Source organism: Rhinatrema bivittatum, chromosome 5 (genome assembly GCF_901001135.1).
Source record: "Rhinatrema bivittatum chromosome 5, aRhiBiv1.1, whole genome shotgun sequence".
Taxonomy (NCBI): Eukaryota; Metazoa; Chordata; class Amphibia; order Gymnophiona; family Rhinatrematidae; genus Rhinatrema; species Rhinatrema bivittatum.
The window spans coordinates 251,804,295-251,827,445 of NC_042619.1; the positions used below are offsets into that span (position 1 = coordinate 251,804,295).

Consider the following 23,151-nt stretch of genomic DNA (forward strand, 5'->3'; position numbering starts at 1 on the left):
CAGTTCAGTGGTGAACCAGGGTTTCCTGTTGTCAGGCGAAGGTTGTACTACTTTGGTGATTGAAGGACAGGTTAGATCAGCGATTTTATTGGTGATGTTGCACCATGAAGATATGGCTGTAGAAGCGTTGGAGAGATCAAGTTGAGATAATTCATTAGAGAGATGGTTGCTGAGAAGGTCTGTGGAACAGGGTTTCCTGAATTGAATAGTGGTTTTTGGGAATGAAGTGGGAGGATGTCCTGAGAGTTTGAGTGTCGTGTTAATAATTTGATGGTCCGTCCAAGGGACAGGAAAACAAGAGGGTGAATCCGGGGGCAAGATACACTGATTAATGAAAATAAGGTCCAACGTGTGGCCTGCTTTGTGGGTTGGGCTTTTTATTATTTGTGTGAAACCCATATAGCTGAGTGATGAGAGTAGGGTAACACAGTTTGTTGTTTGTGGTGAAGCGTCGACATGTATGTTAAAGTCTCCCAATAAAATGGCAGGTTTATCTGGGTTGAAATATTTGGCGGTAAGTTCAATGACCGGGGAGGGGTCAGAGTCTATAGTTCCAGGAGGAGCATAGAATAGTCCAATTTGTAGATGCTCGGATTTAAAAACTGCAAACTCTATGTTCGATGTGATATTTGAATATTGTAAAGTTAAACCTAGCTCTTTCTTGGATGCTAGGAAAAGACCTCCTCCCTTTCTTTTGAGTCTAGGGATGGAGAAAAAATTGTAAAGTTGAGTAGGTAGTTGGTTTAATAGAGCTATATCTGTGGGTTTAAGCCATGTTTCTGTGATTGCACAGATATCAGGGTTTACTTCTGTAAGGTAATCATTTAAGATGTGTGTTTTTTTCGAAAGCGATTGTGCGTTGAAAAGTGTTAGGGATAGAAGAGAAAGGCCCAGGAATTGTGTGATTGGTGAAATCATTATTGGAATTAGCCTTTGTTGACGGTTGTAATGTTGTGGTAGAGGTTTAGTTTGATGATTGCGTAATTTCCTGATGATTGGAATGGAGTATGAACCATGGCAAAAATGGTGATGTAAGGGGATTGGGAAACCAGTTAGCATATTGATTGTTGATGTTAACTCAGCTGTCTTGAATCTTGTTGCCTATGTAAACCTACAATTTTGAGGGTGAAAAACTGAGTTCTTTTCAAGATATGAAAGGAGAAAGACGTGGCCAATGAAGCAGGTTCTGTTCTCAGAGGCTGCACAAAGGGGGGGGGGGGGGGTCCGAGTGATGGATGCTGGAGGTTGAGGTTGAGAGAGGACCAAGTGAAGTAAGCTGGAGATTGAGTGTAGTCCGAGTGATGGATGGTAGAGATTGAGTGTAGTCCGAGTGAAGGGAGCTGGAGGTTGAGTGTAGTCCGAGTGATGGATGGTAGAGATTGTGTAGTCCGAGTGAAGGGAGCTGGAGGTTGAGTGTAGTCCGAGTGAAGGGAGCTGGAGGTTGAGTGTAGACCGAGTGATGGATGGTAGAGATTGTGTAGTCCGAGTGAAGGGAGCTGGAGGTTGAGTGAAGTCCGAGTGAAGGGAGCTGGAGGTTGAGTGAAGTCTGAGAGATGGATGGTAGAGATTGAGTGTAGTCCGAGTGAAGGGAGCTGGAGGTTGAGTGAAGTCCGAGTGAAGGGAGCTGGAGGTTGAGTGAAGTCCGAGAGATGGATGGTAGAGATTGAGTGTAGTTCTAGTGAAGGGAGCTGGAGGTTGAGTGAAGTCCGAGAGATGGATGGTAGAGATTGAGTGTAGTCCGAGTGAAGGGAGCTGGAGGTTGAGTGTAGTCCGAGTGAAGGGAGCTGGAGGTTGAGTGAAGTCCGAGAGATGGATGGTAGAGATTGAGTGTAGTCCGAGTGAAGGGAGCTGGAGGTTGAGTGAAGTCCGAGAGATGGATGGTAGAGATTGTGTAGTCCGAGTGAAGGGAGCTGGAGGTTGAGTGTAGTCCGAGTGAAGGGAGCTGGAGGTTGAGTGAAGTCCGAGAGATGGATGGTAGAGATTGAGTGTAGTCCGAGTGAAGGGAGCTGGAGGTTGAGTGTAGTCCGAGTGATGGATGGTAGAGATTGTGTAGTCCGAGTGAAGGGAGCTGGAGGTTGAGTGTAGTCCGAGTGAAGGGAGCTGGAGGTTGAGTGTAGACCGAGTGATGGATGGTAGAGATTGTGTAGTCCGAGTGAAGGGAGCTGGAGGTTGAGTGAAGTCCGAGTGAAGGGAGCTGGAGGTTGAGTGAAGTCCGAGAGATGAATGGTAGAGATTGAGTGTAGTCCGAGTGAAGGGAGCTGGAGGTTGAGTGAAGTCCGAGAGATGGATGGTAGAGATTGAGTGTAGTCCGAGTGAAGGGAGCTGGAGGTTGAGTGTAGTCCGAGTGAAGGGAGCTGGAGGTTGAGTGAAGTCCGAGAGATGGATGGTAGAGATTGAGTGTAGTCCGAGTGAAGGGAGCTGGAGGTTGAGTGTAGTCCGAGTGAAGGGAGCTGGAGGTTGAGTGAAGTCCGAGAGATGGATGGTAGAGATTGAGTGTAGTCCGAGTGAAGGGAGCTGGAGGTTGAGTGTAGTCCGATTGCTGGATGCTGGAGGTTTGATTATGGGTTTCTGAAAGAGGATTGTGATTCAGAGAGGGTCTCTGGTCAAAAGGAGGGCGGGTACTTTCCCTTTGTAGTCGGGAGATTCTCAGCCGAAGGAGGGGGTGATGACTGAGGTTAAGGTCAGGAGATGAATATCCTTCTTACTGTTACTTTTTTTTTTTTTTTTTCTATTATCTACTTTTTCTTGAGACTCAGAGGCTGCACGAAGGGGCGCACAAAGGGGCAAGCCCCTTTGTCGCGCTCCTTCGGCGCACGACGCCGGCGCGCGGCGCCTGCAGGTATTAAAATTTAAACCTCCCTCTCCGCTGCTGATTGGATGTCCCCTGGGTGGTGGGCGGGTCCCAGAGCCGTGAGGATGGGCGGCGCGGCTGGCTGGAGGCGCGATCGGTGTCTGGGCTCGCCGGGGGAGGGGAGACAAGGAGGCCTTACCCCGACGGGTCTGGGCGCCGATCGCGCAGGCCTTCACTCCCTCGGAGCACAGCAGCAACGGCGGCAATAGTGTAAGCGGAGGACCGGGACAATCTGAAGCGGCTTTCGGACCCTGATGCGCTTGCGAAAGGCACCACCCTCCTCTACTTGGGAATTTTGCAAAGTAAGCAGGGCTCTGAGACCCAGCCAGGGTCTCTGACTGCCCAAGCATGGAAATCTATTTGGGCTAATGGTCATAGCAGTTCCATGTGTCAAGGGTGGGTTGAACTTATGGTTCATTTGTTACATGGAACCTGTCGTACGCCACTGCTGTATTCACCCTTATTCCTCACCTATAGGACTCAATGCTGGAGGGGCTGTGGGGAATGTGGTTCCCCACTTGCCAGGTTCTTATGGCCTGGATTGGCCTCTGTTGGAAACAGGATGCTGGGCTTGATGGACCCTTGGTCTGACCCAGTATGGCATCTTCTTATGTTCTTATGTTCTTACTTACATATGGGATGGCACTGTGAGGGGATTAAGCGATTCTTGCTTCAAGTCTCCGAAGAAATCGCAGATATAATCAATCTCCCTATTTATATCCCACCTCCTCTGGGCCTTCTAGGCTGCTGGCAGGGGCTCCTTGGTAGTGAGGAAGTTTAGATGCTTGGTGGGTCACTTCTTCTTGGCAGTGCATTTTACCCTTGCCACCTTTTGGAAAAGGAGCCCCTGGATTGCCCACTGGCGTAAGCAGGTACGAAATACTGCTGATATTGAATGTTTACGATATGCGATGAGGCATGAACAATTTAAATACCATAAATGTCTTGTCGATATGGGGGACCTGGTATAAGACTTCTGTTGTGGTTATTTCCTTCTGAGTTTTGTCTGTACCTAACTCATACTGATCATATTGCCTGCTTGTTACAACCAAATGTTATGGATTGAAGGTCTAATGCAGTAATGTTGGATCAAGTTTTTCTTTTTCTCCTATATGCTTGTAGCATTTCTATGTGCCATAAGAAAAACTTATAAATAAAGAGTTAAAAAAAATACACAAACTAGGGGACAATTTTTGAAGCTAGTAAGTAGCACATTTAAAACAAATCAGAGAAAATTATTTTTCTCTCAACAGACAAGCTCTGGAATTCATTGCTGGAGGATGTGGTAAAGACAGCATAGCTGGGTTCAAAAAAGTTTGGAAAAATTCTTGGAGGAGAAGTCTGTAAACTGTTATTAACCCGAGAGACTTGGGAAAAGACACTACTTATCCCTAGGCGTTAGCAGCTTGGAATCTGTCTACTGTTTGGGATCCTGCCAGGTACTCATGACCTGGATTGGCCACTGTTTAAAAAAAGATAATGGGCTTGATGGACCCTCAGTCTGACCCACTATGGCACTTCTTATGTTCTTAAGAATGCACTGAAAGAGTTTCTTGCCTCCTACCCATTACCAGCACTGAAGCTAGACCTCGCTCACAAGATGAGCTCAAGAATGTCTTTCTGTCTGGTGCTTTTGATTTATTGCCATAGCTGGAGGAGGAGGAGGAATCAGTCAGACAGGTGATACATCTGCTAGGCATCAGCTGCTCCTGAGCTGCCGGGCTCCACTATCTTTCTAAACAAGCATTGTGTTGGTTCAATAAGAATGTAGTGGCAGTGGTACAGCTCAAATGATGGAAGAACACAGAATGGAAACTCCCACTTAGAAAGTAACTCAGGGTAGACAGTAGCAGATCCCGATGAACTAGCAAGGATTTACCTTTAAAGAAGTTGACAGCAAAGCCAGCCTTGTTAATGGACCCATCAGATACGAACTTCATCCACAGTTTGTTGGATGTGCTTTTGATGTCATCAGGCTTGTCATAGCCACAGTATCGTCCAATCAAAGGGTTTGACTCAGCGTTGCCATCTCGGATCTCGAGGTAGTCGTACGCACAGCTGTCATGCCTCTCAATCTGTGATGTAGCAGAAGGGCGGGGAAAGCCTTCAGCACCACACACAAGACATGTCACACCTGCAAAGCAGAGATACCGGGACACAGGAGGCTGCCGTGGCACCGTTAGACAGAAGTCAAGCAGCACCCTGTTACACCAACCTTGGGTAATAAACACCAAGGACATGCTCCAGGAACAGCAAAATTATTTCCTAAACTGTGCCACTGGCAGTTTGAAAATAAATAAATAACATTTGTCAGTGCTTTATGAAACACTAATAAAAATAAAAGGCCATCTTATGTTGAGCCTCTGATTGACTGTTATCTTATCTCAGTTGTGTGTGTGGGGGGGGGGGAGGGGGGCAGGTTTATTCCCTAGATTATAAAACATTGGTGGAACCGTGAAAACCCGTCTTAAGCTTATAAAAGAGTGCTTACTAGCACACTTAAAGTGCAAACACTGGTTCGCTCCTCATTTGCAAGCTCCATCCCAATGTTTTGTACATCAGGCCTTGGGTCATGTCTCAGAACCGTGTTCTGTCATACCTCGAAAGACTGAAAAGTGAGCCCCACGTGGAAGCCCTCAGAAACTGTGATCTTCCAGATACAGATTTTGTTGGGTCTATAATCATCTGGGTAATTGGGAGACTGGATATGTCCATTATCCTTCTTTACTTCTCCACCACAAATAGCTGGAAGGGAGAAAACAATGAGAGGGTGAGGACAGCATCTCTTCTCAGACAGCACATCCATGTTAGTCAATAACGAATTCAGAAAATCTGCTTCATAGAAACCAGGTGACCATGTACTTGTAATGACTAAATGAGATCAGCAGTCCAAGCACCTATGTACAGTGTTTGTCCTGCAACAGAGCTGTGGATGTACAGCATCAGTTCTGTGTCTGTCCTGGGATAGATGTGTGGGTGGATGTACAGCGTCTATCCTGTTAATTAGTTTATTTTATAAATGGCCTTTCTGAAATAAAATTAAGGCCATGTGCAATGAAATAAAAATGCAGTATAAATATAAACAGAATCAACAATATAAATACAATAAAAACAAACAGAAAATAAAAACTAACAAGGTGATATACAAAAATAAAAAATACAGTACAACAAAATGAGTAGAATTATAAAAACAAATATGTAGAAACAAATATAACAGAAAAGAGAAAACCGACTATGAGTATTGATTAAAACATGAAGTGGAAGTGATAATAATAAAACAATAATACAAATTTTTAAACTGTGTATTTCAATTAGAAATTTTCATGGTTTATAAACGGCACATGAATGATATTCAGTTTTAGCTGGACAAAGATTTCCCAAGATTAAAAAAAGGGTAACCAGCTGAGCGATGCAATTCCCCTTTTCTCTCCCCCTCCCCCTATGATTCCAGAAAAGTTAGGGGGCTGAGCAGTGTGATACTCTCCATCCTCTACCTTAAAAAAATGTTCCGTGCCAAATCCGCACCCCCTACCCTTGAACCTTCAAAAGTGACCTGAAGCCCAGCAGGAAGAGGAGGAGAGGCTCTTACCTCCTCCTACTGAACCGAATCATAAGTGCTGGTAGAGCTGACAGATCTCGGCACTTAGTCTTCACTTCATTCCAGGATGAATAGACCAATCCCAATTCAGAAAACATTTCCATCCGTGAGGGGACCAATCCCGGAGTGAAATGAACAAATGCCAGAAGCTGTCAATTCTGCTGGTAAACTTATTCAGCCTGGTGGGAAGGGGTAAGAGCCTCTTCTCTTCCCTCTGGGTTTCAGGACCACTTTGGAAATTCAGGAGTGGGGATTTGGGGCAGAACTGGGAGGGGTCTGTGAACATGCAGTGTCTTTCCTGTGAGGGGGGCGCTGGGACTGGTCTGTGGATGTACAGCGTCTGTCCTGTGAGTGGTACTGGGAGGGGTCTGTGAACATGCAGTGTCTGTCCTGTGAGTGGTACTGGAAGGGGTCTGTGAAGGTACAGCGTCTGTCCTATGAAGGGATACTGGGAGGGGTCTGTGAACATGCAGTATCTGTCCTGTGAGGGGGTCGCTGGGACTGGTCTGTGGATGTACAGCGTCTGTCCTGTGAGTGGAACTGGAAGGGGTCTGTGGATGTAGAGCTTCTGTCCTATGAAGGGATACTGGGAGGGGTCTGTGGATGTACAGCGTCTGTCCTATGAAGGGATACTGGGAGGGGTCTGTGAACATGCAGTGTCTGTCCTGTGAGTGGTACTGGAAGGGGTCTGTGAAGGTACAGCGTCTGTCCTATGAAGGGATACTGGGAGGGGTCTGTGAACATGCAGTGTCTGTCCTGTGAGGGGGGCGCTGGGACTGGTCTGTGGATGTACAGCATCTGTCCTGTGAGTGGTACTGGGAGGGGTCTGTGAACATGCAGTGTCTGTCCTGTGAGTGGTACTGGAAAGGGTCTGTGAAGGTACAGCGTCTGTCCTATGAAGGGATACTGGGAGGGGTCTGTGAACATGCAGTGTCTGTCCTGTGAGTGGTACTGGAAGGGGTCTGTGAAGGTACAGCGTCTGTCCTATGAAGGGATACTGGGAGGGGTCTGTGAACATGCAGTGTCTGTCCTGTGAGGGGGGCGCTGGGACTGGTCTGTGGATGTATAGCGTCTGTCCTGTGAGTGGTAGTGGGAGGGGTCTGTGAACATGCAGTGTCTGTCCTGTGAGTGGTACTGGAAGGGGTCTGTGAAGGTACAGCGTCTGTCCTATGAAGGGATACTGGGAGGGGTCTGTGAACATGCAGTATCTGTCCTGTGAGGGGGTCGCTGGGACTGGTCTGTGGATGTACAGCGTCTGTCCTGTGAGTGGTACTGGGAGGGGTCTGTGGATGTACAGCTTCTGTACTATGAAGGGATACTGGGAGGGGTCTGTGGATGTACAGTGTCTGTCCTGTGAGTGGAACTGGAAGGGGTCTGTGGATGTACAGCTTCTGTCCTATGAAGGGATACTGGGAGGGGTCTGTGGATGTACAGCTTCTGTCCTATGAAGGGATACTGGGAGGGGTCTGTGAACATGCAGTGTCTGTCCTGTGAGGGGGTCGCTGGGACTGGTCTGTGGACATACAGGGGGCGATAATCAAAACTGCCCACATTGGTGCAAACTTTGGATAAGTCAGAGGGGGCGAAACTGGAAGGATTTTTAAAACCCATGATTTGTCCAGCTAAGTCCAGAACTTAGCCAGACAAACCATTTAAACATGGACCTCATCGTGTCTGTCTTCTGAGGGATCACACACCATACAAAGTGGTTCTCTCTTTTATTTTTCTATTGAAATACGTCAAACCTCGTTACCTTCGTAAACAGCAAAAAAACCCTTTCCGATCCAATTACTGCTACTGCGGAACTCGACCCAGAGACGGCTGTCTGTGGAAATGATCGGCTCTGGGACTTTATCCCCACAGAATCTGCCTGCAAGACACGAGAGGGAGGTGGGAAGAGGAGGGGAAAATAACAATAAATAGATCAGGAATCAGGTTGTGGTTGAGTGCAGCCTTTTATACAGTTCCATAAAGCCCTCCAGGGGCTTGTCTGACAGGATAAAGCTCTCCTCTCATCAGGTACTAATGCCCCTCCCGCAGGCCCCCCAAGCATGCAGTTCTGCACAGGTTTTTACCAATACAACTTGATTCCCGATATAAGAAGGAATCTGGTGCACAAAGATGTACATGCACATCCATGCAAGTCCAAGGTTATCGAAGGCAATCGCTATTACTCCCCAGCGCAGGGAAGCATGTTAAAGCCGTGAAGGCTTAACGCAAGGTTTTTCTTTTCAAGGCTGGTAATTGAACTCCTGGTCAGAGGTGGAGTGAAGTTAATAGATTTCTGCGGCTATATTTCATTAAATGCCGTACGGCGAGGATGCACAAAGAGTTCAGATCCTGCAGACTGCCTCCTGCTAGACAGAATCCAGTTCACTAGCCATGTCACACATTTATTTATTTATTTACAATATTTGTTACTCTTGCAACCGTCCCTTCCCGACGGCTTCACTCCGCCTACCTTTCTTTCCTGGCACCTCCTCTTGCTGTTGATGGATGCCTGGCTGCCACGGCGTCTGCCTGCCATCCTCTCCGGCGTCCCCAGACCAGCTTAGGTGCTGCCTCCCGCCATGCTCCGCCGGTACCTTAGGGTGTGTGCGCCACGCGGCCCTCACTCTTATTTCCTACTTGGCGTGAACCTCAGGGGCGTCCCCCTGTGATGACGTCACGCTGCCCGGATATTTAAAGCCTACGATGTTTGCTAGCCTTTGAGTTAGCAAGGGGAATCTTACGGATGGGATTTGCTGTCCATACCCAGCTACTCTGCCTCTCCAATCTTCCATTGGTACCCGCTCCTCGGGGGCCTCACTTGCTTTTCAGGTCGCTATCAGGAAACCGGTACTCGCTCCTCGAGGGCCCATGTTCCCTGACTCGCTGCCTGCTCCTACCTTCTCTTCTGCCTGGAAGGATTCGCTATCTTCAACACCAGTGAGTATTACCATCTTCACCTCAGAGCTGTTCCCTGGAACCAGGTACTCGCTCCTCGAGGGCCTGCCTCCGTTCCAGCCCTAGTGCCATCTCCTGCGTGGAACTGCTGTGTGAGTATATTACCTTCAAGCCTCTCAGCTCTCAGGGATCAGGTACTCGCTCCTCGAGGGCCTGCCTCCGTTCCAGCCCTAGTGCCATCTCCTACGTGGAACCACTGTGTGAGTACATCACCTTCAAGTCTCTCAATTCTCAGGGATCAGGTACTCGCTCCTCGAGGGCCTGCTCTCTCTATCCTGGGGTTCTCCATACTGGGGCTTTGTGCATATTTCACTGTACTCATTATTCTCATTTCTTTCCACTACAGCACTGCTATCGGAGGAGTCACTGTTCCAGCGCCTGAGGGATACTAGCCCAGCCAGGCTACTTCTACTGCTCACCACTGCCACCTCTGGTGGCTTCACCACATTGTCTAATAAAAGATCAATCTCTGTGTTTGTGTGTCCTAAGCTGAGCCTGGCCTGTGGCCCCTCCCAGGACTGCCCCCCCCATGGGCATGGTCAGCTGCCACAGTGTCCAAGGGTCCACCCAAACCTCACTAATTATAACAGTTACCCACACCCTCCCATGTTTGGGGCAGGGTACAAAGTATGTATACATGAAAATATACATTTAAAAACAAAAACTATAATCATACATCAGAAAAACATTATCAGGCGACCTGCGCCTAAAAGAAAATCTTTAAAGAACTCCGCAAAGTTACCATAATATCTCAAGAGCAATTTCAGCATAAGCTTTGTTCGGATGATTTAAATGACTTTTTTGAACAAGAAGGTTTTTAGCAGTTGTTTAAATGCCTGAGTATTGGAGATCTCATACATACATCAAATCAGAACAATAGCAGATCCCAGATGGACTAAGAAACATTCTGTGCTCCTGTGCCTTTCCATAGACAAGTTTAGTTTAGTTTAGTTTATTGTATTTCTATACCGTCACATCAGACGTGCCTTCACAACGGTTTACAGGGTTTAAAACATATAATAAATACAATACATTTATAAAATAGTAATAACTAACTCTGTTAAAAAGTATGAAATAAGGCAACTTTACGAAAGGGATGTGTTACACTGTATTATTATTAATAGCATTTCTATTACCTATTATATATATATATATATATATATATATATATATTTCTTCTTGCATATTTTCATAACCAAGCACATATAATATAAATATTAATATTACCAAATAATAAATGTTAATAGCCCTGGGATCTGCTATCATTCTGATTTTATGTGTGAGTATATGAGCGAAGTGTTCAGTGTCTATTGAACTGGATCCTGTCCAGCAGGAGGTAGTCTGCAGGATCTGGACTCTTTGTGTCCTCACCACACCCATACACAGCATGTAGCAGAATAGGCTAGTGCTAGTCTACGATGCTGTGCCTCACTGCGATCTTGGGCCTGTAGTTTGAGGGTCTTGGACTTGGATTTTGTATTCACAACTTTTATGCACCCAAATCTTGTTTTCTGTACACAATCATGCACATAAACCATTTTTATGCACTAAGCATATTTTTGTGTGCACCTTTTCAGGTTAGCATGCTTTTTAAATTTCCTATAAGAACATAAGAGCATAAGAAATTGCATGCTGGGTCAGACCAAGGGTCCATCAAGCCCAGCATCCTGTTTCCAACAGAGGCCAAACCAGGCCACAAGAACCTGGCAATTATCCAAACACTAAGAAGATCCCATGCTACTGATGCAATTAATAGCAGTGGCTATTCCCTAAGTAAACTTGATTAATAGCCGTTAATGGACTTCTCCTCCAAGAACTTATCCAAACCTTTTTTGAACCCAGCTACACTAACTGCACTAACCACATCCTCTGGCAACAAATTCCAGAGCTTTATTGTGCGTTGAGTGAAAAATAATTTTCTCTGATTAGTCTTAAATGTGCTACTTGCTAACTTCATGGAATGCCCCCTAGTCCTTCTATTATTCGAAAGTGTAAATAACCAAGTCACATCTACTCGTTCAAGACCTCTCATGATCTTAAAGACCTCTATCATATCCCCCCTCAGCTGTCTCTTCTCCAAGCTGAACAGCCCTAACCTCTTCAGCCTTTCCTCATAGGGGAGCTGTTCCATCCCCTTGATCATTTTGGTTACCCTTCTCTGTACCTTCTCCATTGCAACTATATCTTTTTTGAGATGTGGTGACCAGAATTGTACACAGTATTCAAGGTGTGGTCTCACCATGCAGTGATACAGAGGCATTATGACATTTTCCGTTCTATTAACCATTCCCTTCCTAATAATTCCTAACATTCTATTTGCTTTTTTGACTGCTGCAGCACACTGAGCCGACGATTTTAAAGTATTATCCACTATGATGCCTACATCTTTTTCCTGGGTGGTAGCTCCTAATATGGAACCTAACATCGTGTAACTACAGCAAGGGTTATTTTTCCCTATTGCAACACCTTGCACTTGTCCACATTAAATTTCATCTGCCATTTGGATGCCCAGTCTTTTTAGCACATGAGTAAAGAAAATGCGTGTTGAAGTTTAGGATTTGAATCATTACTTAAAGGAAGAAAACAAAGGGTCCAGCTGGGACAAGACAGATCATCTTGGAGGCGGTGGCAATCTGGTGCCCCCCAGGGATCAACCCTTTCCCCGGTGTTTTTGTTAATATTTATCTAGCACCAAAAGGGGCTTACCTAAACAGTTTGGGGATATTATATTTTATTTTTGTGCATGACATACAGCTGTTTATATCAAACAAGGAAGATCATGACACCATTAACCATCTATTCCTCAGCCAGTGCCTGGAGAGAATAAGGAAATAGTTGGGCGTGCAGGGCTGGCTCTGACTATCGCCAAAACTAAGTTACTAACTATGGATTGGGAAAAAATTGTCCCCAGGTGAACCTAAAGATTGATTATGAAGGAACCCATACCTGTGCTCCTAGAAACAAGGAATTTAGGTATATTAATGGATTCCAGGCTAACTTTGCATCCCCATGTTAAACAGGTGGATAAGATGGATTTTTAAAAATTGAAATTAGTGAATACCATAAGGACGCTATTGCCTCCATTGCTATTTAAATCTGTCCTGCAGTCCCTTGTGATAGGCCACTTGGACTATTGAGACAGTCTATGGGTGGGCTTACCGGATAAACTATTAAGGGGGCACTACAAGTGGTACAGCACACTGCTGCCAGATTGCTTGGTGGTAGGAAATTTTGCAACCGTATATCACCAGTCCTGAAAGATTTGCACTGGTTGCCAGCAAAGAGCCGTTCTTATTTTAAATGACTCGCTTTCTTGCAAAGGCTGCTTTACTTGGGAAATGGATGTGTAGCAGCAAACAAGTTTCAGAAGTGTGAACCACCACGTAATCTACGCTCTAAGGGTCAAGGGTCATTGACTCTGCCCCCTAGTCAAGATAATGAATCGGAGTGAATTCGAAGAAGAGCGATAACATGCGCAGCTCCTTTGTTATGGAACACTCTTCCTAAAGAATTAGGACAGGAAACAGATTAAAAAATGTTTTAGAAAGGGTCTAAAAACAATCCTGTGTCAAAGAGCTTACAAGTGATAATGTGATGGCTTTTATTGTGAGTTTCTACAGTTTGCTATCAAATGAAAGTGATGGATTAAGAGTGTTTTTAAGTGTATACCGCGCCAAACTATTTTATAGGAGGTGGCGGGGTATAAGCTTGGTAACTGAATAAATAAAGAGTCATCTTACATCGGGCTCTGAGGGAGCACTCCAGGAGTCTACAGAGCAGCACTGCACCATACCGCTCACAATATCATTATTCACTAAACAAAAGGCAAAATATCTCCCTTCTTTGGGACAGGTTACTGGAAGAAGAGCAGGAAAGGGTGCAAGACAAGAATTCCCACACCCTGGAAGGAAAGGAGGGGAAAGCAGCCAAATGAAGTTAAGGAATTTATCACATGAAAACCTATTATTTCAGCTTTACCAGGGCAATTTTCAAAGCCATTTACATAGGTAAATAGCGAGTTATACACGTAACCTGGCTAAGGGAAAATCAGCACCTCCCGTCCTCCTCAGTATGTCTACAGGTCCGCAAGGTATCCCAGAACATGTTTACATTAGAGAGCTATTCCCAGGGGGATTGAAAAAGAGATTGTATTTTGAGATATTTTCCAAACAAAATCTTCCCCGGCCAAACAGCAGGTGCAAAAATCTGGAGTAATAATAATAATAATAATAATAATAATAAATCAGGATTAATAATAACAATAATGATAAATAATACTTTCTACCTGCCGAACGTTTCAAGGTGAAGTATGCACTTACTGTCCCAATACAGGCCGTCAGAAAATTACACCCTCCCCACTCCAGCCTTCAAGTTTATTTTCCTTTAGTTTAGATATTTTAATTACATGTTTAGCGGATTTCTTTAAGGCCAATTTCCGCGTCTTGGCCACAACTTGAAAACAGAGGAGAAAGCCAGGATGTACCTGACTGCCTGCAGTCTCCAGTGTCTGCCCTTTTCCTGCTCAGTGAGCTGATTTTGGGAGGGAGGCTTTTGGACAGCTTTGACTTCTGGATATCCCCCTTACAGTCCTGTTCCTGCTGAAGAAGCAGCAGAGGCTACAAATGCCAGAGGAACTGGAATGGAAGTATAAAAACCCAAACTAGCCAGAGTCTCCCTCCAGGCACTGGGTCACTGGGTAGCTTCTTTTCTTGCAGGGCCCCACTGTTTTAAGTCTTAATTTATGTATGTATTACTCGCATCTACAAAGATCAAAGTGAGGTACAATAAAAACATTCAGAAAAAAATCTGAAACAGAACAAACAACACAGCAAGAAACCCACACACCAAATAGAGAAGGAAGACATCTAAATTAGCTTTAAAAAAAACCCCCTAAACAATAATCTAGGAATGAGCATATAAATGCGCCGATCCGTCCTGCCATGTTATCTCTATCATTGGGGAGACAAAATTGCTCGGAGGGAGTGGAACCTTGTTCCTCAAGAAAATCAAAAGCTACAGGGGCAGAGAATAGACTCCTAAGCTTATGTAAGGAACCCTTGGTTTCCTTACCAAGAACAATCTACTAACTGGCTGGGAAGGTTCAGAGAGATTTAGTATAGGCAGAGATTTGGGTTTGACTCCCCATGTGGGAGCTGCAGATGGTGTGCTCTAACAATATATAATCCCCTGCCACCATCTTAGGGTGTGGATTCTTAGTTGGATTTAAGTTAGACTGCAATGTATGTAATTTTTGTTGTATTTTCTTGATTTGCCTTCCTTGGGTCAACCATTCAGGGCCAGTGGAAGCACTAGGCGGACTAGATGACTGCCTAAAGCGCCACGGTCTCTAGGCAGTGACAGCATGGCTTCTTCTTTCCACCTGAGTGGCCCGGAAGAGGAAGTGCTAGGTGTGCGCGGGCAGCAAGAAGGAAAGGCCATGCCATTGCAGCCAGAAGCAGCTGATAGAACAGCGCAGGAAGGGGCAGGATTTACTTCTATTGATGATTTATATTTCCTTATTTTATTGTTTGATGTTTATGAAGAATTATAATAGTTCTGTTTTTCCATTGTTTTACTGCATACATAGTCTGGCTTGTTGTGGTTTACAGTTCAGTTTTTGTCTGCACATTTGTATTACTACTTTATTCTACATTTGGTGAGAGTCTGTCTGCATTTTGCATGTGTGAATGAGCTGACGTATTCAGCTTGTTTTTCTTCTCTTTTCTTAATCGTAGGTTTATTGACATTTTAGGGCCTGGTATAATAATTGCAGTGTTGATTTTTCATAAAGTAGGGTTGTTAGTGCAGTTTTGGTATGGGAGACGTACTATACTGAAATTGAAGTTTAATTGTACTTGTGGCTTTTTGAGGGCCAAATTCATACCCAACACACATTATAATAGACCTAATACCAATTCCAAGGGACATTTTACATTTTTTTGCAGGGTTTTACAGCACTGCATGTAAATATAATCATGTTGTAAGTGATATTTTTGCCTCAAAAGACTTTGCTTTAAATGGTCTTGTTCATGTAAAATCTATTATAAATGAATCATTTTTAATTGTGATGGAAGGGGGAGGGGGGGAAGGCTATTAAGTTTTGCCTAGGGCGTCTAATACCCTTGCAGCAGCCCTGAGACCATTTGACCTATTTTGGCTTATTTACTCTTTTGATCCATTTTTTAAAACCTTCAGCGAGAGAGCTTGGCGCCCTTCTCAGAGGATGTGGGGAGCCTTCTGTCTAAGGTTCGTTCAGGGGGTAGGGAGGATTCTGCTGCTCTCTGCCTCAGTACAGTCAGTGACCCGATGCCGAGCTCCACTTTTGAGCGGTCTCTCTTCAGCATTTATCCTCTCATTTGGGAGGCAAGGCAGCTTTTCCACCCTTCTCGTCTCTTACTTTGTTTTTCTCACCTTTTGAGTCAAAGTCTATTTGCGTTCCTTTTAGGGGACTGAGTGCCCTCCTTGGGACCAGGGCCTCAGTCTCCAGTCCACTGGGAGGAAGCGGTGCCTTTCACCTGGGAAGAGCCTGAAGAGTGGAGGCTTCCTCTGAGAAGAATGGATCACTATCTCCATTATCAGAGGGAAGGAGGAGTCGAAGACCTTGTTGTTTCCTTCTACTGACTGGAGTGTGCTGCACTTGAGAAGAGCGTGCCCATTCACTGCTCTTGGCAGGAGATCTGAGATATTTAAGAAGACTGTAGGAGAGGTAGGAGGACTGGGACTTGCTGTGTTCTGATTAGGACTAAATTCTAATCATTCTACAGTGAAGAGAAAGTTGAGATAAATTTGGTAATTGGAAGAAAGACTGCACTTTCATCTACCTGAGTAACTGGAAAAAGAGAAGATAAATTGCTGCGGAACTGGCTTCTATAAATTCAAAGACTTTGCTAGAAGAGTGAGGTCACAGATTTATTAATCTTTAGTATTCACCAACTTTATTTAAAACCCAAGTGCTGTAAAGAATCTTCATTTAATTTATCATCTATCAGTAAAAAAGCTGGAAACCACATGGCTTCTCAGTGTGATTATTGCTGCTATAGATGGTGGAGATTATCAGTGCTGTTTACAGACAGAGCAAAAAGGTTGTGTACATTGGTAAATGCAAAAGGGCCTTGAAGCAATGCTTCCCTCCACAGGGAGCTCTGGACCTCAGACGTAAAAGCTATCTGTGGAGAACTGGTTGCAGATAGGGTCTATTTTATTTCTATGTGCCTTTGGGGACAGCAACAGGGTTCTATCCCACCCAGGGGCTACATATACAAAAAACTAATACAAATGGTATTTAAGAGCCATGTCCTGAAAGGAATTATTGCTCAGTCAGAGAAAAAAACCTCTTGGAAGAGGTATATATTTAAAGCTTTTTAAAATGTCTGTACCTGAGATTAAACAGAGATTATGGAAGAGAATTCCAAGCAATTGGCCCTAAATCTGAAAAGGCCCAGTGAGGGTTTCTGTCAGATGGGCAAGTTTGGCAGAAGGGACTTCCACCAAGCCTCTATTAGCTGACCTTGTAAATACATAGAATAGAGTTGACAGCAGCTGTGTTAAATATTCATTTATAATCAACATCAGAGTCTTATATTTTATTCCTAGAGCAGAAGTTCATAAACTGCTATTAATCAATAAGGATTAGCAGCTTGGGATCTATTAATTTAATGTTTGGGTACTTGCCAGGTACTTATGACCTGGCTTGGCCACTGTTGGACACAGGATGCTGGGCTTGATGGACCCTTGGTCTGACCCAGTATGGCAACTTCTTATGTTCTTATGCTCACCATTGAATTGACAACCAATGCAAATTAGCAAGAACGGGAGAAATAGGTTTGCATATTGAAATTGAGTTGAGGAAGCATGCAGCACCATTCTGAAGTGTCTGGAGGTCCCTCAAGGAATTCGCTGAGACCAAAAAATAATGAATTGCGGTAATCTACTGCTGGAAAAATCAAAGCTTAAAGCATGGTATGACAATCAGAAGACTCTGGCAATGGTTTCAAATATCACAACAGTCGTAAATTCATTCATGATGATCTAACTACTAATTTTAGATGAGGATGCATGGAAAAATCACTGTCAGTAATGACCCCTAAGTTACACACTTCCATTCTAATCGGAAGCTGGCAATCTTCAAAATCAAAGGCTACAGATATATCAATGGAGGGGAATCTAGTAAGAATAAACAATTCAGTTTTCTTGATGCTAAGAATCAGTCTATTATGATGAAACTGTTGCTTAATGGCTGAGAGACAGATGGTCAGGCCAGGATGAAAGTGACAGGGATGAAAAGCTGGATGTCATCTGCATACTGTTTGTAGTTCAGACCAAGGCCAGCCAAGAACTTGCACAACGAGTCAAGTATAAAATAAATAGGGTGGCTGAGAGGACGGAGCCCTGATGGACACTGGTGAATGTCTGGTACCACAATGAGGTGTATTTAGCAAATCTAACTTGCTGCTTATGGTTCAAAAGATAGGAGGTAAACCAAGAAAGCACAGTGCCTCCTGTGCTGGCACCATCCAATCAGGAGATCATAATCTGACTGATGGTGTCGAAAGCAGCAGCCATGTCCAGTAATACCATGATGAATTTGGTACCACTGTTGAGCCCACGCTACATTGTATCAGTGCTTGAAAGCAGGAGGGTCTCAGTACTATACTGCTTCTGAAAGCCGAACTGATGTGGGTCAAAGAAAGCATCGGGATCAATAAGTTCAGTCAACTGGCATAATACTGCTGCTTCAATTAATATAGAAAGAAAAGGCAGTGAGGAAAAGGGTCGCTATTTGGTGAATGACGAAGGATCCAGTCCTGGCTTTAACAGAGGGTGAACCATGGCTGCCTTTAATGCTGATGGCAAAAAAAAAAAAAAAAATCCCTGGAGGAGTGACCTATTAACAATTTTAGCAGCAAAGGGACTAATATCCTCCCCAATTGCTTTGAATAATGCTAAGGAGCAGGGAGTGAGCGGACAGCCAGGATGGCTTGGTTGACTGATATTCTGCATTACATCAGTAGGGGACACAGATGAAAACGGGTCCCATTTTGGTACTGGCTCATTTTGTGGATGTCTTGCGCCGTTCTTACGACAATGAAATGTCACTCACTGTAACTTCACATCAATTTTCTCCCCCACTAAATGTTTCCAAATCTTAATTCACAGGCAATGTCATTGGCAGTAAAAACCACATTTTTGTTGACTTTAGTTTCCACAACAACGCCGCAGAGACACCACTGGGAAATCTCACTGACTCCTCACCCCATCTCCTGTTTCCAGAGATGCGGCTGCCGCGTCCCAGAGCTCCTCCAGCAGAAGGAAGTGACTGATGCACCTGCCTCTCAGTCACTCAAGATACAAAGGTCCAGTCCTACTTTTGGCTTTGTTTTTTTTAACCATGTGAAGGCTGACAGCGGATTAAGACATTGCTGGTTTGCTTTGCGATCTCGATTTCTAAAGGTTAATTCACAGCCCCCAAATATACTCTAAGCAGAGGCAGCACAGGTCAAAGCTACAACTCCCAAGACACACTCGATTGGGAATACTGGACCAGCTGGTGCTCCTGCTGACCACAAGGCAGGGGAAGGAGGCCCCTATGCTCTGTCCACCAGGGCCCCTAAAAGACACCTGCGTGGGGGTTCGTTACCTCGCAGTGGAGCCTTCCTCCAGAAGCCGTCTCGCACTTCTAGGTAATCATACCAGCACAACCGGCTGCGATACAGGTCCAAGGTGGTGAAGTTCAGGATGATCTGAAAGGGAAAAGCTCGAAATTTCACTCCCAGCTCCCGTGAGGGGACAGGGACAGGGACAGAGACACAGGGATAGCAGCATTAGACACACCGGGGCCCAGGCAGAATCTACGCAGCAGGTCAGTCAGTGCCAGGTGTCCTGAGCCCTCTTCCTCACACGGCTTTGCTAAGGGGCCCCCTGGCAATTGCCCTGCCAGCCCAAACCTGCAGAGACAGGGGCTGTAAGGGAGTCTTAGCTCTGCCTTCATTCTTGTCAATGATGTGCAGGAGAAGCTGGGGAACTTGGCTCAGTCTGCGGTGCCAGTGAATGGCACATTCCTATTCACACTTAGCGAATATTTACCGGTGCCTCTTAAGCAATAAGCAGCAAATGACGTTTTCTAGAGAGTAATTTGGAACAGCATGAGCTTCTTCATGCTCTGTCCTTAACTCTTGGGACGCCCTTCCCTGGGGATGGGATGTTTCCCAGCTGTTGCACATTCAAGCCAAGCCAGTGAGGGCCAGGCTTACAACGGCACAGCAGAGGTGATTAATAACTCTTTGCTCGGCACTGTCTGCCTATGCTGCTAAAAACAGGAAGGAATCCCAGCCAGAAACGTGACAAGAGAGAATGCAGTGGGGTAACATAAAGAGAGCTAGGACGGGAATGACTCAAACTGGCCGGGAAAGAAAAGTCGCTAGGTGTAATGAGATTTCTCTCCCTTGTTTTGGCGTTACCTTTTCTCCTGGGGTAACAGAAATTCTCCAGACACAGTGCATGTAGGCGGAATATCCAGCTGGGAACCCCACAGAGGAGAAGTTCCCCTGACTGTCCTGCAGCGTTTCACCACATGCTGCAAAGAAAAACAGATTATGTAATGAAATAAAAAGCTCCGGTCACTCCCACCGGCGTTTCTTAGAAAGAGAACTAGAAGTACTTCAGACAGGGTGGTAGGCTGAACACTCCCAGATGTCAAGGGCATGATGGGTGTCCGCTTCTGAGCAGGAGGGAGAGAGGGAGAGAAAGAAAGAGCCTCAGGAATAGTGCTTAAAGGGAAGCTGCAATCTTTAGCACAGGTAATGGAATAAGAAGCATAGAAAGGGAATTCTATCATAGCAAGCTCACCCTACAGGAGTCTAAGCTGGCATCGATAGGGCACTGCTGTGAGGAAGCTCACCCTACAGGAGTCTAAGCTGGCATCGATAGGGCACTGCTGTGAGGAAGCTCACCCTACAGGAGTCTAAGCTGGCATCGATAGGGCACTGCTGTGAGGAAGCTCGCACTGCAGGAGTCTGAGCTGGCATCAGTAGGACACTGCTGTGAGGAAGCTCGCACTGCAGGAGTCTGAGCTGGCATCAGTAGGACACTACTGTGAGGAAGCTCGCACTGCAGGAGTCTGAGCTGGCATCAGTAGGACACTGCTGTGAGGAAGCTCGCACTGCAGGAGTCTGAGCTGGCATCAGTAGGTCACTGCTGTGAGGAAGCTCGCACTGCAGGAGTCTGAGCTGGCATCAGTAGGTCACTGCTGTGAGGAAGCTCGCACTGCAGGAGTCTGAGCTGGCATCAGTAAGGCACTGCTGTGAGGAAGCTCGCACTGCAGGAGTCTGAGCTGGCATCAGTAGGACACTGCTGTGAGGAAGCTCGCACTGCAGGAGTCTGAGCTGGCATCAGTAGGACATTACTGTGAGGAAGCTCGCACTGCAGGAGTCCGAGCTGGCATCAGTAGGACACTGCTGTGAGGAAGCTCGCACTGCAGGAGTCTGAGCTGGCATCAGTAAGGCACTGCTGTGAGGAAGCTTGCACTGCAGGAGTCTGAGCTGGCATCAGTAGGACACTGCTGTGAGGAAGCTCGCACTGCAGGAATCTGAGCTGGCATCAGTAAGGCACTGCTGTGATGAAGCTCGCACTGCAGGAATCTGAGCTGGCATCAGTAGGGCACTGCTGTGAGGAAGCTTGCACTGCAGGAATCTGAGCTGGCATCGATAGGGCACTGCTGTGAGGAAGCTCGCACTGCAGGAATCTGAGCTGGCATCGATAGGGCACTGCTGTGAGGAAGCTTGCACTGCAGGAGTCTGAGCTGGCATCGATAGGGTACTGCTGTGAGGAAGCTCGCACTGCAGGAATCTGAGCTGGCATCAGTAAGGCACTGCAGTGAGGACGCTCGCACTGCAGGAGTCTGAGCTGGCATCAGTAGGGCACTGCTGTGAGGAAGCTTGCACTGCAGGAATCTGAGCTGGCATCAGTAGAGCACTGCTGTGAGGAAATTCATACTGCAGGAGTCTGAGCTGGCATCGATAGGGCACTGCTGCGAGGAAGCTCGCACTGCAGGAATCTGAGCTGGCATCGAGGGCACTGCTGTGAGGAAGTTCACACTGCAGGAATCTGAGCTGACATTGTAGGGCACTGCTGTGAGGAAGCTTGCAGTGCAGGAGTCTGAGCTGGCATCCATAGGGCACTGTTCTGAGGAAGCTCACATTGCAGTAGTCTGAGCTGGCATCAGCAGGGCTCACTCATCCCAGTCCCTACAACTACTTATTTCTCTAGCTCTATTAGATATATGCAGCGCCATGAAGATACACATAAAAGAATCTGTGCTGCATGGAGCTTACAATTCAGACAAGACACACAGAGAAGACAAATAAGAAGCTCACGGAAATTTATTTATTAAACATAATTAAAGTAACAAGGCTATAATTAGGAAAGGCCAGGGATTAAGATTTGAAAACATCCTGAAAAAGTAGAGTTTTTAGCCAGGATTAAAATATGGCCAGAGAGAGAGAGAGCAGCTTGCCTGATAAACAGTGGTGCGCCAGGAGCGGAGTAGGAAGAGAAAAGAAAAGTGAGGCTAGGAGAAGCTGCAGAGTAAATGTATTTGAAGGTGAGGAGAAGCTTGAACTGTATGTGCAAGTGAATGGATAGCCAATGCAGTGGCTTGAGAAGGGGAATTAGAGGGTCATAGCAACTCTTCTTTTGCCCCTACTTCAACGGCAGGGCGAAAAGAGGGAAAGGGGAATTGGATTCAGACAGCAACCAACAAGGACCCTGACTTTTACGGTTTGGGGAAACAAAGAAGCATGGAGGTAACTTGCTGATGTGGCTGTTACTACCCTTAACCAATAAACCTGATACTTTTGATGCAACTCCAACATTGGTCTCTGCTTCAGCAGCAAGAGATAATGGGGGATTGGACTCAGATAGCACTAAACAAGGGCCCTGACTTTAACAGTCTGGGAAACTGATAAGTATTGGGGTGACCTGTACAGCACAGCAGATACTACCATAAGCTTGCTGGGCAGACTGGATGGACCGTTTGATCCTTTTCTGCCGTCAATTTTATGTTTCTCTGTTTCTATGTTTATGTAAGTGGTGCAGCTGAAATTTGGATAGACTGTAGATAGGGCCACATGAGAGAACTGTGAGAAGCAGGCCACAGCTGGCACTGACAGGGCCCTTCTGTGAGGATGCTCACGCCACTGGAGTCCCAGATGGCACTGTCAGGGCGCTGCTGTGAGGATGCTCATGCCACTGGAGACCCAGATGGCACTGACAGGGCCCTTCTATGAGGAAACTCACGCCACCGGAGTCCCAGCTGGCACTGACAGGGCACTGCTGTGAGGATGCTCCCACCGCTGGAGTCCCAGCTGGCACTGACAGGGCCCTTCTATGAGGAAACTCACGCCACCGGAGTCCCAGCTGGCACTGACAGGGCGCTGCTGTGAGGATGCTCCCACCGCTGGAGTCCCAGCTGGCACTGACAGGGCCCTGCTGTGAGGATGCTCATGCCGCTGGAGACCCAGCTGGCACTGATAGGGCGCTGCTGTGATGAAGCTCACACAGCTGCAGTCCCATCTGGCACTGACAGGGCACTGCTGTGAGGATGCTCACACCGCTGGAGTCCCAGCTGGCACTGACAGGGCCCTGCTGTGAGGATGCTCATGCCGCTGGAGACCCAGCTGGCACTGATAGGGCGCTGCTGTGATGAAGCTCACACAGCTGCAGTCCCATCTGGCACTGACAGGGCACTGCTGTGAGGATG

General features: G+C 46.1%; 1 protein-coding gene across 6 annotated transcripts in view; it reads right to left on the reverse strand.

Annotated features, from left to right (window-relative positions):
• The window catches only part of BMP1 (bone morphogenetic protein 1), a 121,308-nt gene that overhangs the window by 43,360 nt on the left and 54,797 nt on the right, over nucleotides 1-23,151 (reverse strand). For all 6 annotated transcript variants that reach the window (XM_029603812.1, XM_029603813.1, XM_029603818.1 and 3 more), the window contains 5 exons: nucleotides 19,853-19,968; nucleotides 19,033-19,135; nucleotides 8,203-8,319; nucleotides 5,451-5,596; nucleotides 4,731-4,926 (listed from right to left, as the gene is read on the reverse strand). In XM_029603812.1, the coding sequence (XP_029459672.1) occupies nucleotides 4,731-4,926; nucleotides 5,451-5,596; nucleotides 8,203-8,319; nucleotides 19,033-19,135; nucleotides 19,853-19,968 (678 nt within the window). The remainder of the gene's footprint in view (nucleotides 1-4,730; nucleotides 4,927-5,450; nucleotides 5,597-8,202; nucleotides 8,320-19,032; nucleotides 19,136-19,852; nucleotides 19,969-23,151) is intronic.